Raw genomic sequence first — 15,489 nt, forward strand, 5'->3', positions numbered from 1 at the left:
TATTGTGAGAAATGAGCAGAGAATAAGAGAGTTGCGAATATTCACCATAATGTAACTTCGTTCATGAGAAGACAGATGAGCCGTCTCTATTTCATTGTAACACAATTCTGCAAAAGCCTCAGAGTGACATTTAAAAAGCGAACATAGGATTAAAAAAAAAATCACGTGAATGAACGCAAGAAAGGGCAGTGGAACATTTCGAAGCGATTTTCTGCGAGAATCATGCGTATTAGGAAGTCAAATTAAATTGCGTTGCAAACACAAGGAGTTGAAGCAACTTGATTCAAAAGCCGATATTTCCGAAAGGAATATGGAGAGACTGAAAGGAGGCAACGCTCCCGGAGGCAAAATATCAAAGCCTCGGTCATGAAATGACGTGAGCAACGATTGAACGGAGTTTGCCGATTGGATCATTGGCCATTACACCCGCACAATTACAAGAGCCACAGTGAACAGCATCGTTGCAGAATTTGGAGATTTCTTACCTGGAGTGTGCGACAGGAGCAATAATTTCAAACGGGTGATAAACATTAGAAAACAGTTAAATACTGTTGTGTAGTTGAGCTTTGGAGAGAGACTCACCTGGAAGAGCGATGATAGCGAGGACGGGGAAGTAAATCACTTGAATGACTTTTAATGCCTGTGCGATTCGAAGATCCAAGGTCATCCATTCATACTTCGCAAAGACAAATTGAGCAGCCCAGAAGTCATTTTTCGGAATTTCTGCCACACTCCACGCTGCTGTCCCGGACTCTGATCCATTCCGGAACCAGCAAACCGTCCTTCTGCAGCGTGCTCTCTCTGTCCCGCTGTGTGGATCGGCGAATCACTGTGAGTGCCGGAGCGGCTGTTCAGTGAGAGCTCAGTGATTCAGATGCTTATTAATAGGAGAGGGAAACTCTCTTGTGGCGCTGAAACCCTCCGTGGAAATAACGATATCGGCCTTTAATTAAATGACACATGCAGTTAACCCTTTTTGCATAGTACCTGAGCAGCAGTTGTGGGAGGTGTTGTCAAATAGATTTTAGCTGTTCATAATCTGTATCTCAACAATTCAGTAGTTTTAGCGAAAAATTAAGCTAAGCAAAATTTGAAGATAAAGGTAAAATAAAATGTGCAGATTCTCGTTTACAGGGAAATGATATTTGTCTCAAAAGCTTACTTTGAATATTGTGAATGTAAAGAAGAGTGGCATGAACATTAGTCTTAGAGAGAGAGAGAGAGAGAGAGAGAGAGAGAGAGAGAGAGAGAGAGAGAGAGAGAGAGAGAGAGAGAGAGAGAGAGAGAGAGAGAGAGAGAGAGAGAGAACATTATTATCCTTTGCACTCGGTCTTTCTGTTGCTTTTGAAGTGTTTAATAACCAGTTTTTATATCGTCAGAATAAAGTGGTTTTCTCCATGAAACGTGCGGGAGAGTTTTTAAAGTACAAAAGCCGTTGCATTGAGGAAATACCACTCTCTTGACCTCAGAAGTCCATGACGCTGGTCAGTGTAGGAACAAGCGTCATAAACTGACCTCTTTCTTGGTTACAGTGACGAATCATCAGGTCATCTGTGCCTTGACAGGCCCTTCGCTCTCCCCGGAGCGTTGCAGTACCGAATGTAAACAGATATTTTCAGAATTAAAATCAGGTTTATTAACAACGGCGTGTCGTGAAATTTGTTAACTTTGCAGCAATAGACAGTAGGTGTGGATGTAGGCCATTCGGCCCTTCTAGCCAGCACCGCCATTCACTGTGATCATGGCTGATCATACACAATCAGTACCCTGTTCCTGCCCCCTCCCCTTATCCCTTGACCCCGCTATCTATAAGAGCTCTATCTAACTCTCTCTTGAATGCAACCAGAGACTTGGCCTCCACTGCCTTCTGGGGCAGAGCATTCCACATATCAAGTTCTTCCGCATTTCTGTTCTAAATGGCCTACTCCTCATTCTTAAACTGTGGCCTCTAGTTCTGGACTCACCATCAGCGGGAACATGCTTCCTACCTCCAGTGTGTCCAATCACTTAATAATCTTATATGTTTCAATCGGATCCCCTCTCATCCCAAATTCCAGTGTATACAAGCCCAGTCGCTCCAATCTTTCAACATTCCGCCATTCCGGGAATTAACCTTGTGGACCTATGCTGCACTCCCTCAATAGCAAGAATGTCCTTCCTCAAATTAGGAGACCAAAACTGCACACAATACTCCAGGTGGGGTCTCACCAGGGCCCTGTACAGCTGCAGAAGGACCTCTTTACTCCTAAACTCAATTCCTCTTGTTACAAAGGCCAGCATGCCGTTATCTTTCTTCACTGCCTGCTGTACCTGCATGCTTGCTTTCATTGACAAATCTACAAGAACACCCAGATCTCGTTGTACTTCCACTTTTCCTAACTTGAATCCATTTAGATAGTAATCTGCCTTCTTGTTCTTGCCACCAAAGTGGATAACCTCACATTTATCCACATTAAACTGCATCTGCCATACATTTGCCCACTCACCCAATCTGTCCAAGTCACCCTGCATTCTCATAACATCCTCCTGACATTTCACACTGCCACCCAGCTTTGTGTCATCAGCAAATTTGCTAATGTTACTTTTAATCCCTTCATCTAAATCATTAATGCATATTGTAAACAGCTGCGGTCCCAGCACCAAACGTTGCGGTACCCCACTGGTCACAGCCTGCCATTCCGAAAGGGACCCGTTAATCGCTACTCTTTGTTTCCTGTCAGCCAGCCAATTTTCAATCCATGTCAGTACTTTGCCCCCAATACCATGTGCCATAATTTTGCCCACTAATCTCCTATGTGGGACTTTATCAAAAGCTTTCTGAAAGTCCAGGTACACTACATCCGCTGGCTCTCCCTTGTCCATTTTCTTAGTTACATCCTCAAAAAACTCCAGAAATGTCAGTCAAGCATGATTTCCCCTTCATAAATCCATGCTGACTCGGACTGATCCTTCTACTGCTATCCAAATGTGTCGTAATTTCCTCTTTTATAATTGACTCCAACATCTTTCCCACCACTGACGTCAGGCTATTGACTCCAGCATCTTTCCCACCACTGACGTCAGCAGCAGTTCAATGCAATACGTAATATAGAAGAAAAAAGTAAATCAGTTAAGGTATATGTATATTTAATAGATTAACAAATCGTGCAAAGCAGAAAATAATACATTTTTTTGAAAGTTATGTAGTGTTTGGCAGAGAGGAAGAAGCTGTTGTTCAGATGGTCTCAGGCCGTGTGAAGAGCTATTTAGATTGCATCTGCCGTTGACCTGTTGTGGCGATAGGCAGTCTGCAGTGGGTCCAGATCCTTGCTGAGACAGGAGTTCAGTCCAGTCATGACCAACCTCTCAACGCATTTCATCGCTGTAGATGTGAGTGCGACCGTGCGATGGTCATTAGGCAGCTCACATTAATCTTCTAAGACAATGGTATAATTTTTTGCCTTTTTGAAGCAAGTGGAAACTTCCGCACGCAGCAGTGAGAGGTTGAAAATGTCCTTAAATACTTCCGGCAGTCGGTTGGCGCAAGTTTTCATAGCCTTACCGGGAACTCCATCGAAACCTTTCAGCTTCTGAGGGTTCACCCTCTTAAAGACAGCCTAACATCCGCCTCGGAGACAGAAATCACAGGGTCATCAGGTGCAGCGGGGATTTTCACAGCTGTAGTTATAGTCTCCCTTTCGAAGCGCGCAGAGAAGGCGTTGGGTATATCTAGTAGTGAACCATCGCTGCCATTCGTGCCATTGGGTTTCGCTTTGTCGGAAGTAATGTCTTGCAAACCGTGCCAGAGTTGTCGTACATCCGATGTCTCCTCCAACCTCGTTCAAAATTGTCTCTTCCTCCTTGAAATGGCCCTCCGCAAATCACACCTGGATTTCTGGTACAGGCGCGGGAGGCCAGATTTAAATGTCACTGATTTAGACTTCAGCAGACGGCGGACCCTCTGTTTCATCCACGGCCTTTGGTTTGGGATTGTACAGTAATTCTTTGTAGGAACATACTCATCCACACAGGTTTTAATGTACTCCGTAAGAACTACACCATACTCAGCCAGGTTGGAAGATGAATCGCTGGATACAGTCCAGCCCGCCGATTCAAAGCCGTCGCTAGGCGCTCCTGTGCTTCCCTGGTCCAAACGTACCTGGTCCTCACTGCGGGTGCTGCGGTCTTCAGTCTCGGCCTATACTCAGGGAGCAGAAGTACAGCCAGGTGATCAGACTTCCCGAAGTGAGGGAGTGGAACCACACGGTAGATGGTGTGTAAGAGTGGTCCAGTCTGTGGTTTCCTCTGGTACTGCAAGCGATCCGTTGTTGTTAATTGCTTGGTGATTTTGTCAGACTGGCCTGGTTAACATCCCCCAAAACGCCGGTGAAGGCGTTAGGGGGCGCTGTTTCGTGCATGTTGATCCCATTGCTCCTTTCTTATGCCACCAAAATTCGGGCTCACACCTATTAAGTTTGTGACTGAAATGTCTGTTCTCTCTCTTCTCTCTAACAACCTCGAAACTAGTGGAGTGACGGTCATTCGTCCCAAACGAATTCCCCACCGAACAGGAGCGACGTGAAACGTCTCGTCCCCTCACAAGTGATCGAGTGTAACGGTCTGACTTTCAGTATCATCTTCATTTCACTTCTCAAAGCGGTCCCGGAGTCACATAACACATTTGACCCTATCTACATTGGCGGCACTTCGACAGTCTCGGGCAATATTTGAGAGGAATTCTTCAAGTATCTCTACTACTTCTATTATTATTGCTATTATAGTGATTATTATTCGTATACCTATCTCCCGAATTCCCCACGTATTCGCACCTCTACTTCCCGCTCACGACTGGGTGTCCTGGTGTGCTATCCCAGGCATTATGGATTGCCCTATCCGCAATACTGGATCGCTCGTCATGTTATTGTAGGCCTCTGGCTCTAAAACAGGACGCGGATTGTATTTATAGTAATGTATAGCAACTTTTATGCGTTTACCACTTAAAGCAACTCTTTGGTGAATGATGTTTGCCACGTGATCGTGTCCGTGTCAGTAACTAGATGAGAAGCTCCCGCACGGGAGGCTGGTCACGAAGGTTCAGTCGCTCGGCATTCACGATGAGGCAGTAAATGGGATCAGACATCGGCTTTGTAGTGGAAGCCAGAGAGTGGAGGGAGATTGTTGCATCTCTGACTGGAGGCCGGTGACTCCTACAGTGCCGCAGGGAGCAGCACTGGGTACGTTTTTGTCTCTCGTCTATATCAACCATCTGAATGATAATGTGGTTTACTGGAAATCTGCGGATGGCAACCTGATTGGAGGTGTAGTGGACAGCGAGGGAGGCTGTAATGACTTACAGCGGATTCGCACCAGCTGGAGAAATGAGCTGAAAATGGTTGATGGAATTTAACGCAGACAAATGCGAGGTGTTGCTCTTCGGTAGAACTAACCAGGGGAGGTTGAACGGTCGGGCACTGAGGAGTGCGGCAGAACAAAGAGAGCTGGGAATACAGGTCCATAACTTGTTGAAAGTGGCGTCACAGGTAGATCGGGTCGTAAAGAAAGCTTTGGGCAAACTAGTCTTCATGTATCAAAGAGTTAAGTACAGGAGATGGGATGTCGCGCTGAAGTAGAATGATACATTTTTGAGGAAATTTACAAGGATGTTGCCGGGTCTGGAGTTCATTCTGTTCCACTGATTAACAGTTTCTTCTGTCGTGATACTTCCTTCATTTTACATATTTACACCACACGCAGAATCCGCAAAGGAAACTGCATTATGACGGACCCCATGCTCCCCTCATACGATCTCTTCTCCCTCCTGCCGTCTGGGAAAAGGCTCCGAAGCATTCGGTGCCTCACGACCAGACTATATAACAGTTTCTTCCCCCAAGCAATCAGACTCAATTCCCGAAGCCTGGACTGACATCTTGCCCTACTGTTCTGTTTATTATTTATTGTAATGCCAGTACTGTTTTTGTGCACTTAATGCAGTCCAGTGTAGGTCTGTAGCCTAGTATAGCTTTCTCTGTGTTTTTTTTTAATATTAGTTTTTTGTACTGTGTCATGTAAACCATGGTCCTGAAAAACGTTGTACCAGCAGTTATGGTCGAAATGGCAATAAAGTTTGACTTGACCTGACTTGATTTTCATCCTTCTGCTTTCATTTCATTTTAGTTTCGTGTACTTCATATCAGAATAGTTTGATTCCCGCATTTGTCTGCCTGTCTGACTGTCCCTCTCTTTTTTCTCACTGCCTCTAAATCTTTCTGTATAACAACCACCCTTCTCTCTCCTCGCACTTCCTCCCGTGGGAGATTCTGGGGTTTGAGATGGAGAGAAAGGGACTGCGGCATCAGGAAGAAAGAGACAGAGAGAGAGAGAGAGAGAGAGAGAGAGAGAGAGAGAGAGAGAGAGAGAGAGAGAGAGAGAGAGAGAGAGAGGAGAGGAGAGAGAGAGAGAGAGAGAGAGAGAGAGAGAGAGAGAGAGAGAGAGAGAGAGAGAGAGAGAGAGAGAGAGAGTCTGGAGCGGGTCGGAGGCAGACAGAGGAGGGTGAAGAGTGGGGAAGGACCCTGGAGGAAGAAACCCTGCCTAATTACCATCAGCAGATATGTTTCATTGATTCTATGATGGTTATGATGTTATGTTGTTTTGTGTATGTTCGGCTCAGCTTTGTGGGCCGAAGGGCCTGTATTGTGCTATATGTCTGTGTTCTATGTTTCTAAACTGAATCTCAGAGCTGTTTCTGGTGACATAGATGTGCTTTCATAATAAATTTGTTTTTAACTTTGACGGAGAGAATTGGAGAGAGGGAGTCTGGGAGAGAAAGAATCTGGGAAGGCGGAGAGAGAACGACTAGGGAGGGAGGATAGTGAGACGGTGAGAAAGGCCATTGAGGGAGCGGGAGAGACCAGGTTGGGAGATAGACCAGGAGGAGAGAGAGATAAGTCGTAGATGAGAGAGCAGCCGGGGTGCGGGAGAGATTTGGAATGAGGCCAGGAAAAAAGAGATGGGGCGAAGTGGCGTGGGGGAGGGTAGAGAGACTGGGGCCTAGACAGTGTAGGAAGATGGTAGGAAGAGACGGGTGGGAGCAAGTGAGCAGGAGGGGATAAAGAGTGATGGGGACGGGGTAGAAAGGAAATAAAGGGCAGTGAGGGGGTGGAAGGAGGAGGATAGGGTGGGGGAAGAGTTGGGGGAATAGATGGGGGGAGAATAGGGAACAGAGGAAGAGAGAAAGGAATGTGGGAGAGGGAGGCTGAGGGGGTGGGGAATGGAAGACGGTAGAGTGATAATGATTTTATTCATCTCGTCTTGTCTCCCCACATTTTCTTCTCCCTCTCCTCCTCAATCTGATCCCTTCCTCTCATACCCCATCCGCAGAGAATAGTGGTGATCCACGCTAACAGCCCGCATCACCGGTCCTCGCCTTCATCTCCAGCGAGCCAGCGCCCACTCCTGCCTTAGACGGGCCTCAGTGACGACACGTTCCCCAGTCTACGAGACAGTCTGAAGGATTCGGGCCGAACCACCTGAGGACGGGTTGAAAAATTATCGAAGCGGGACTTTGGAGACGCTGGTGGTGGGGACAGGGGTTATCGGTTCCAGCCTCTTCCTCCTCATGTTGCCCCACAGTTTCAGCTCCCTTGTTATGGGTCGCCCTCTCCCATCTTCGCCATCCCGCCACTCCTGAAACACACCTCTCTCTATTCCCTCGCTCTCCCCTCTATTACCGTCCATCTCACCCTAGCTGACGGCCATTTTGTGATGGTTACCATTGGCAACCGTTCTCCCAGCATCGTAGAATGGGTCACACACTTTTCCACATCCTCCACTCACTTCTTTCCCTGTTTATTCAAGCTCAACTGCCCATCCTTCCTCGCCTTTCCCTCGGTACCCGCTGTCACATCTCTCCATTTAACCTTCTGCAGACAGCCATTTTGTGACAGGGTGAGACCGTCCCTCCCTGTCCTAGCTCTTCCCCTCCCTCCCGTCCCATCACTCCAGCTCCCCTCCTGTCGTCTCACTCCTCGCCCCGTCTGGATCTTCTCCATGTCGGCCACCAGTTTGTGACAGGAACATTCGCCCCTCGCTTTACCGTCCCCTATTGAGTCAGTGGACTTCGCCACGCTCACCGTCTCATCAGTCCACTCCTCGTCCCGTCACTCCTCTTCCTCCCAAACTCCTTACCCCTCCTCCCCAAAACCCACATGTACATGTGTATGTGTGAATATCTGAGATATATACATTAGTTTATTCAATGACAACATCATTAGAATTAAAACATATACACAATACCCAGGACTGTTCGAAACACAAATTAAAATATTGCTATTACATTAACCAAGGATTCGCCCATTTTAAATCAGCGCGTCGCTCCCTCTCTTGGGCTCACTTCTATCAAAGCCCTCAGTTCCTCCCCAGCGGCCATTTCAAGTGAAGCGTCTGCCATTTGAGGTCAAGGTGTCCTTCACTCCTTCTCTGCCGCTCACTTTAACAGAGGCGTCGCTCCGTCTTGGTCCCGTTTCAACCCAGCCGAACGGGGTCTCCTTCAGTCACCACATCTCTCCCTTTTCCTCGACAGAATTAACCATGGTGGCGGTCATTTTCAATCGACCATTCACGCCCTCCCTACACGGCGCTCACTTTAAACAAGGTATCACTAACCCTAAGCTGCCTCGTCAGACAGCTGAAGCGAAGCAATGGCCATTTCATATCAGAGCGTCACTTTCTCACATTAGATCATTTTACATCGACCCATTGCTCCCCCTCTCTTCTCAATGTGCAACTGTCTCCATTTCGGCCATTTTACCCGGTGCGTCTCTTCCTCCCTGTTGGCCATTTGAAGTCTGTCCATCACTCTCTCCCTGTCGGCCAATGTAACAAAGAAATCAGGGACTATTTCAGGTCGGGCCGCCACTCCCTCCGACTTGTCACTTTCTGGGCTCCATTTTCTCACTGTGCATCCCTCCCTCCCTCCCTCCCTCCCTGGAGACCGTTTTCAATTCGCTCGTCTCTCGCCTGGTGGCAATGTTATGTTGGTGCGTCACTCTGTCCCGCTAGTAATTTTATTTTCTGGTTTTAATCCAGAATCTTACTTTTAGTCAGCAGGGAACTCCCTCACCCCGTGATAATTTTCACTCAGTGCGTCATCCCCACCCTGTCGGTCATTTTAACTCTGCCTGTCACTCCCACTGTCTTGTCGGTGTATCACTCCCTCCCTGTCGGCCATGAGAAACAAGGTGACCACGGCCATCATAATTCCGCCCATCGTCCCCTCCCTGGCGCCCATTGTCACTCAGCCCATCACTTTCTCCCCGGAGACCATTTTCAGTCAACCTTTCACTCCCCCCTCAGTGACCATTCTAAATCCTTCTGTCGCCATCACTATTCAATCAGGAGCCCCTCGCAGGACAGACACTCTCGACCACCCTACACACGATTGCGCAGACTGTTTATCACAATTAATAAATATATCCCAAACGATAGAGACCGATCCGACATCCTCATCTCCGGATCCTGTGCGTTATCACTCCGCGTGTCGTAGAGAGAGGAGGATACAGACACCAGGAAACTTGTGTGGTAATATTCCCGGTGTCGATACAGAGACCCGACACCGTGCGCGGTAAAACTCTCGGTGTGGAGACAGAGATCGGGAACCGTGCCTGGCAAAGTTTCCAGTTTGGGATATGGAGACGGGAACCGTGCCCTGTAAAACTTCCTGTGTGTTATGTGAACACCGGGAACCAGGCGTAATGAATCACCCCGTGTTGGGACACTGAAACCATAAACCTCTCTCTCACGCACCCCACCCCATTTGCAGGAAGACCTGCCGAAGGTCCTTCCTTTCGATCGTATCCACCGTCTCCGCCAGAAGTGAGAAGCTCGTCAGTGTTACAAAGTCGTCAACATCCTCACGACCCTCGACTTTCCTTGTAACTAATAAACCATCGGCGTTCCCGTCAAATTCCCTAAACGCTGCCCTGAGTTGTGTCAAACACGGAATTCAGGAGTGCCCGGCAATTTCCAGGTTCACAGACCCGTTGGAAATGAACTGGAAGGGGTGTCATTGGGAGGCAGATGGTGGCAGTGAATAGGAAGGGGTGGGGCCCAGTTGAAATGTTCGGACGATGGAAACGAATAGGTAGGGGTGCGACCCGTTAGGAATGCGGATGGTTTGAGTGAATGGGAAGGGGTGTGTGCGGAGGGAGATTCACTCTGTGTCTGACCCCGGAATTGTGTGATGGGACGGTGTGGAGGGAGATTCAATCTGTGTCTGACCCCGGAATTGTGTGATGGGTCGGTGTGGAGGGAGATTCACTCTGTGTCTGACCCCGGAATTGTGTGATGGGACGGTGTGGAGGGAGATTCACTCTGTGTCTGACCCCGATATTTCATCCCCAGTCCCTCTCGTACTACGGATTTTAGTGGTGTCACGTCTGATATTACAGTCGATTTTAACTGTCTCCCGGTTGTGGTGGGGGGGGGGGGCGAGAGCGTGTCAGTTAGCCAGGAAGGGGCTTTGGTGGAGTTGAGATCCTGGGCATCCGACCTCCCTCAGCCTGGAGCTGAGACGCTACTGTGTCAGTGTGAGGAGCTCCGACCCACTGTTGCAGTGCACAGGGTGCGGGGGGCAGCAGAAACCTCAAATAAAACTCGAGTCCGGCACCTGGACAGGAAGTTACAGCTGTTTATTGATTTCATCATGACAAATGTAAATTAAACAATGTGTGAGCTGCTGACGTGCGGGAATAAATAAGTTGCTCCCGATTCACTCACGGTCACACACAATTAACTGACCGGAGACAACGAGTGACAGGTTAAATATTCAGTCCCGTCTTTCACCGTCACTCTATATCGGGGAACCGATGATAATAAAATCACACTTTCGGGCCGTATTCGAGATCGCTGCAGATCCAGGGTCACTGCCGAGGTATTTGTCAATTTGACGTCATTATATCTGCCAGACTGTGAATTCATCGTCCTCAGCAAAGGGAGTAAAGGGATTCTCTCCCGGGATAATCCCACCCCGGGACACCGGTGTCCCGGACTGAGCCCCGGACCACGAGCTCTTCCTGTCTGTGTAATTCCCCGGGGTCTCACGTGGGGGAGTCTCGAACCCGCACATCCGGCAGAAGCTGTGCCGCCGAACAGCAGGCGGAAATACGTCAATGCGGGATGGCTTCCGATGTCACTGAGCTCGAGACTGGAGTCGGTTCCGTTAAAACCGTTGGGAATTACCCCCGGCTCGCGGCCATTACAGGTAAAGGCGTGAGTTAAAGGGGAGAGGGAGTTAAAGGGGAGTGCGGGGAATCGGCCAAAATGTCCTCATCCCGCGGGCGCGGATGTTCACAGTCCACTCTCAGTCCGGGTCTGGGTTCCTGCAGAGATCTCAGTTCCTTCCTCCCGGTCCGACTGAACCTATTCCCCGCCAGCCTGAAACAGATGGAAGAATAAAGATGAAATAAACAGATTACACAACAGTGTCAGTAACAGGGGACCGGGGTTAATGTTTCAACAACACTCACAGACAAATATCACCAGAAAACCCGCGGATCCGCTGATATTTTATCACATTGAACATTAACACAAACACTCACCAGATCCGCTCCAGACTCGGGTGGGTCAGTATAAGGCGGCGGAGAGCGGGGACAGATCGGTCTGTCAGCGAGTTGAATAGCAGGTCCAGCTCCATCAGTGATGGGTTTGTACTGAGAGCGGAGACGAGATCCTCGGCACCAGAATCTGTGAGACGACTTCCCACAGCCTGGAGATGAGAGAGAGCGTGAGAGTGAAGGACTCAGAGAGACAGGAGACGGTACAAATCCCCAGTGTTTATCAGTAACACAATTACTGATCACATTAATGTTTAGTGTCAGACACCCAGTGACTGTAAACACAATCTCCCACAGTCTGGTACTTACCACAGTCTCTGTATTTTACACTCCGGGTTCCTCAGAGACTCAGACACCAGTTTCACTCCTGAATCTCCCAGTTTATTATAACAGAGTCTAAGCACAAACAAACAAATTGATAAACAAAGTGAATCAAACCGTAGGTTTGCGGGAATTTCTCTCACTCGGATATTTCAGGAAACATTAAACCCTTCAGCAAATCACTGATCGGAGTTCCCATCACTGTCAATGTCCCTCAATGACCAGCTCCAGGGTTTTATTCGAATGTCAGTAATTTAGTCTGTCAATCTGACCCTGTAAACTCCACATATTCTGTCCCATTCCCGATGTAGAGAAAGGTGTTCCTGACCGAAATGCAGAAATGTCAATGCAACACAGTGAAATAGACCCACCCGAGCTAAAGGGATGGGGAAGAGAGATCCCACAGGAAGCAGGGGGATAGGAGAGAGAGATACGACAGGAGGAAGGGGAATGGGGGTGAGCGATACCACCGGAGGAGGGGGGATGGGGAAGAGAGATCCCACAGCAGGAATGTATGGGGAAGAGAGATCCCACAGGATGAAGGGGGATGGGGAACAGAGATCCCACAGGATGTGGGGACATGGAACACAGGACCCAAAGGAGGAAGGGGGGTGGGGAGGAGAGATCCCACAGGAAGAAAGGGGGTGGGGAAAACAAATCCCACAGGTGGAAAGAGAATGTGGAAAAGAGATTCGACAGGAAGAGGAGAGTCGGGGAAGGAGTTCATACAGGAGGAAGGGAGATGGGGAAGAGAGATCCCACAAGAGGAAAGTGTATGGGGAGGTGAATCCCACAGGATGAAGGGAGATGAGGAAGAGTGATCCAACAGCAGTAATTTGATGGGCAAGAGATATCCCACAGCAGGAAGCGGGATGGGGAAGAGACATCCCACAGGAGGATCGAGAATGGTGAAGAGAGATCAGGCAGGAGGTTGGGGGATCAGTAGGAGAGAAACCACAGGAGGAAGAGGGTGGACGACCGATACCAAATAAGGACGGAGGATGGGGCAGATATGTCACCGGAGGAAGGGGGATGGGGAAGAGAGATCCCACTTGAGGACGGGGGAAGGGCAAGAGAGATCCCATAGGAGGAAGGGAGATGGGGAAGAGAGATCCCACAGGAAGTAGATTGATGGGAACAGAGACCGCACTGGAGGAAGGTGGATGGGGATGAGATTCCACGGAACAAAAGGGGAGGAGATAAATCCCTCAAGAGGAAGGGGATGTGGAAGAGGGATCCGATAGGAAGAGGAGGGACGGGGAAGAGAGATCATACAGGAGGATGGGGAGTGAGTAGGAGAGATACCTCAGGAGGAATGGGTTTGGGAAAGAGAGGCCCCAGAGGAAGAAGGGACATGGAGCAGTGGACACACGAGGAAGGGAGATGGGGAAGAGAGATCCCACAGGAGGAAGGGGGATGGGGAAGAGAGATCCCACAGGTGGAAGGAGCATGGGTAGAGGGATCCCACATGAAGATGGGGGAAGGGAAAAAGAGATCGCACCGGTGGATGGAGGATGGGGAAGAGAGTTCCCACAGGAGGAAGGAGCGTGTGGAATAGAGATCCGACAGAAATAGGATGAACGGGGAAAAGAAATCATAGAGAAGGATTAGTGTGCAAACTTAAAGCACACGGTATTGGGGGTATGGTATTGATGTGGATAGAGAATTGGTTGACAGACAGGAAGCAAAGAGTGGGAGTAAACGGGACCCTTTCAGAATGACAGGCAGTGACTAGTGGGGTACCGCAAGGCTCAGTGCTAGGACCCCAGTTGTTTACAATATATATTAATGATATAGACGAGGGGATTAAATGCAGCATCTCAAAGTTTGCGGATGACACGAAGCTGGGCGGCGGTGTTAGCTGTGAGGAGGATGCTAAGAGGATGCAGAGTGACTTGGATAGGTTAGGGGAGTAGGTAAATTCATGGCAGATGCAATTTAATGTGGGTAAATGTGAGGTTATCCACTTTGGTTGCAAGAACAGGAAAACAGATTATTATCTGAACTGTGGCCGATTAGGAAAAGGGGAAATGCAGCGAGACGTGGGTGTCATTGTACACCAGTCATTGAAGGTGGGCATGCAGGTACAGCAGGCGGTGAAAAAGGCAAATGGTATGTTGGCATTCGTAGCAAAAGGATTTGAGTACAGGAGTAGGGAAGTTCTACTGCCGTTGTACAAGGCCTTGGTGAAACCGCACCAAGAGTATTGTGTGCAGCTTTGTGCCCCTAATTTGAGGAAAGACATTCTTGCCACAGAGGGAGTACAAAAAAAGGTTCACCAGATTGATTCTTGGGATGGCAGGACTTTCATATGAAGAAAGGCTGGATCGACCAGGCTTATACTCACTGGAATTTAGAAGACTGAGGGGGGGGGGGGGATCTTACTGAAATGTATAAAATTCTAAAGGGATTGGACAGGATAGATGCAGGAAGATTGATTCCGATGTTGGGGATGTCCAGAACGAGGGGTCACAGTTTAAAGTTAAAGGGGAGGCCTTTTAGTACCGAGATCAGGAAAAACTTCTTCACACAGAGAGTGGTGAATGTGTGGAATTCTCTGCCACAGGAAACAGCTGAGGCCGGTTCATTGGCTATATTTAAGAGAAAGTTTGTTATGGCCCTTTTTGCTAAAGGGATCGGGGGTGTGGAGAGAAAGCAGGTACAGGGTTATGAGTTGGATGATCAGCCATGATCGTACTGAATAGCGGTGCAGGCTCGAAGGACCGAATGGCCTACTCCTGCACGTATTTGTTATGTTTCTATGTTTCTAAGAGGGGAATGGGAACAAAGGCCCAACAGCAGGAAGGAGGATGGTGAAAAGAGAGCCCTCAGGAGGAGGTCGGTTGGAAGAACGATCAAAAGCAGGAAGGGGCTGTGGAAGGGAGATCCCACAAGAAGAGTTGGACATGGGGAAAAGAGATTCCACAGGAATGGGGTGATGGGAACAGAGGCCCAATAGGAGGAAGGGGGATGGGGAGGAGAGATACCACGAGGAAGGGGGATGGGGAAGAGAGATCCCACAGCACTAAAGAGGATGGGAGAGATCCCACAGGAGGAAGGAGCGTGGGGAAGAGAGATCCGACAGGAAGAGGAGGGACGGGGAAGAGATCATACAGGAATGGGGTGATGGGAACAGAGGCCCAATAGGAGGAAGGGGGATGGGGAAGAGAGATCCGACAGGATGAGGAGGGACGGGGAAGAGAGATCATACAGGAGGATGGTGGGTGAGTAGGAAAGATACCTCAGGAGGTATGGGGAGGGGAAAGAAAGATCCCACATCAAGAGGGGACATGGAACAGAGGACCCACAGGAGGAAGGGGGATGGGAAGGGAGAGCCCACAGGAGGAAGTCGGATGGACTAGTGGTCCCAAAGAAGGAAGGTGGATGGGGAAGGTATATTCCATTAGAGCAATGGGTATGGGGAACAGAGATCCCACAGGACATAGGGAAGAGGGATCCCACAAGTGGAAGGGGGATGGGGAAGAGAGTTCCGACAGGAGGAAGGGGGATGGGGCAGAGAGATCCCACAAGAGGATGGACAAGCGATCCAAAAACAGGAAGGGGAGTGTGGAAGGGAGAT

At 48.9% G+C, this 15,489-nt stretch overlaps 1 protein-coding gene across 3 annotated transcripts in view; it reads right to left on the reverse strand.

Moving 5' to 3' along the window:
* Positions 1-10,655: 10,655 nt before the first annotated feature.
* Positions 10,656-15,489, reverse strand: part of LOC140721328 (NACHT, LRR and PYD domains-containing protein 3-like) — a 43,774-nt gene continuing 38,940 nt past the window's right edge. For all 3 annotated transcript variants that reach the window (XM_073036175.1, XM_073036174.1, XM_073036173.1), the window contains exons 9-11: positions 11,898-11,984; positions 11,574-11,740; positions 10,656-11,409 (exon numbers count right to left, since the gene is read on the reverse strand). In XM_073036175.1, the coding sequence (XP_072892276.1) occupies positions 11,668-11,740; positions 11,898-11,984 (160 nt within the window). In that variant the 3' untranslated portion in view covers positions 10,656-11,409; positions 11,574-11,667. The remainder of the gene's footprint in view (positions 11,410-11,573; positions 11,741-11,897; positions 11,985-15,489) is intronic.

The sequence above is a fragment of the Hemitrygon akajei genome, unplaced genomic scaffold (assembly GCF_048418815.1).
Source record: "Hemitrygon akajei unplaced genomic scaffold, sHemAka1.3 Scf000054, whole genome shotgun sequence".
Lineage (NCBI taxonomy): Eukaryota > Metazoa > Chordata > Chondrichthyes > Myliobatiformes > Dasyatidae > Hemitrygon > Hemitrygon akajei.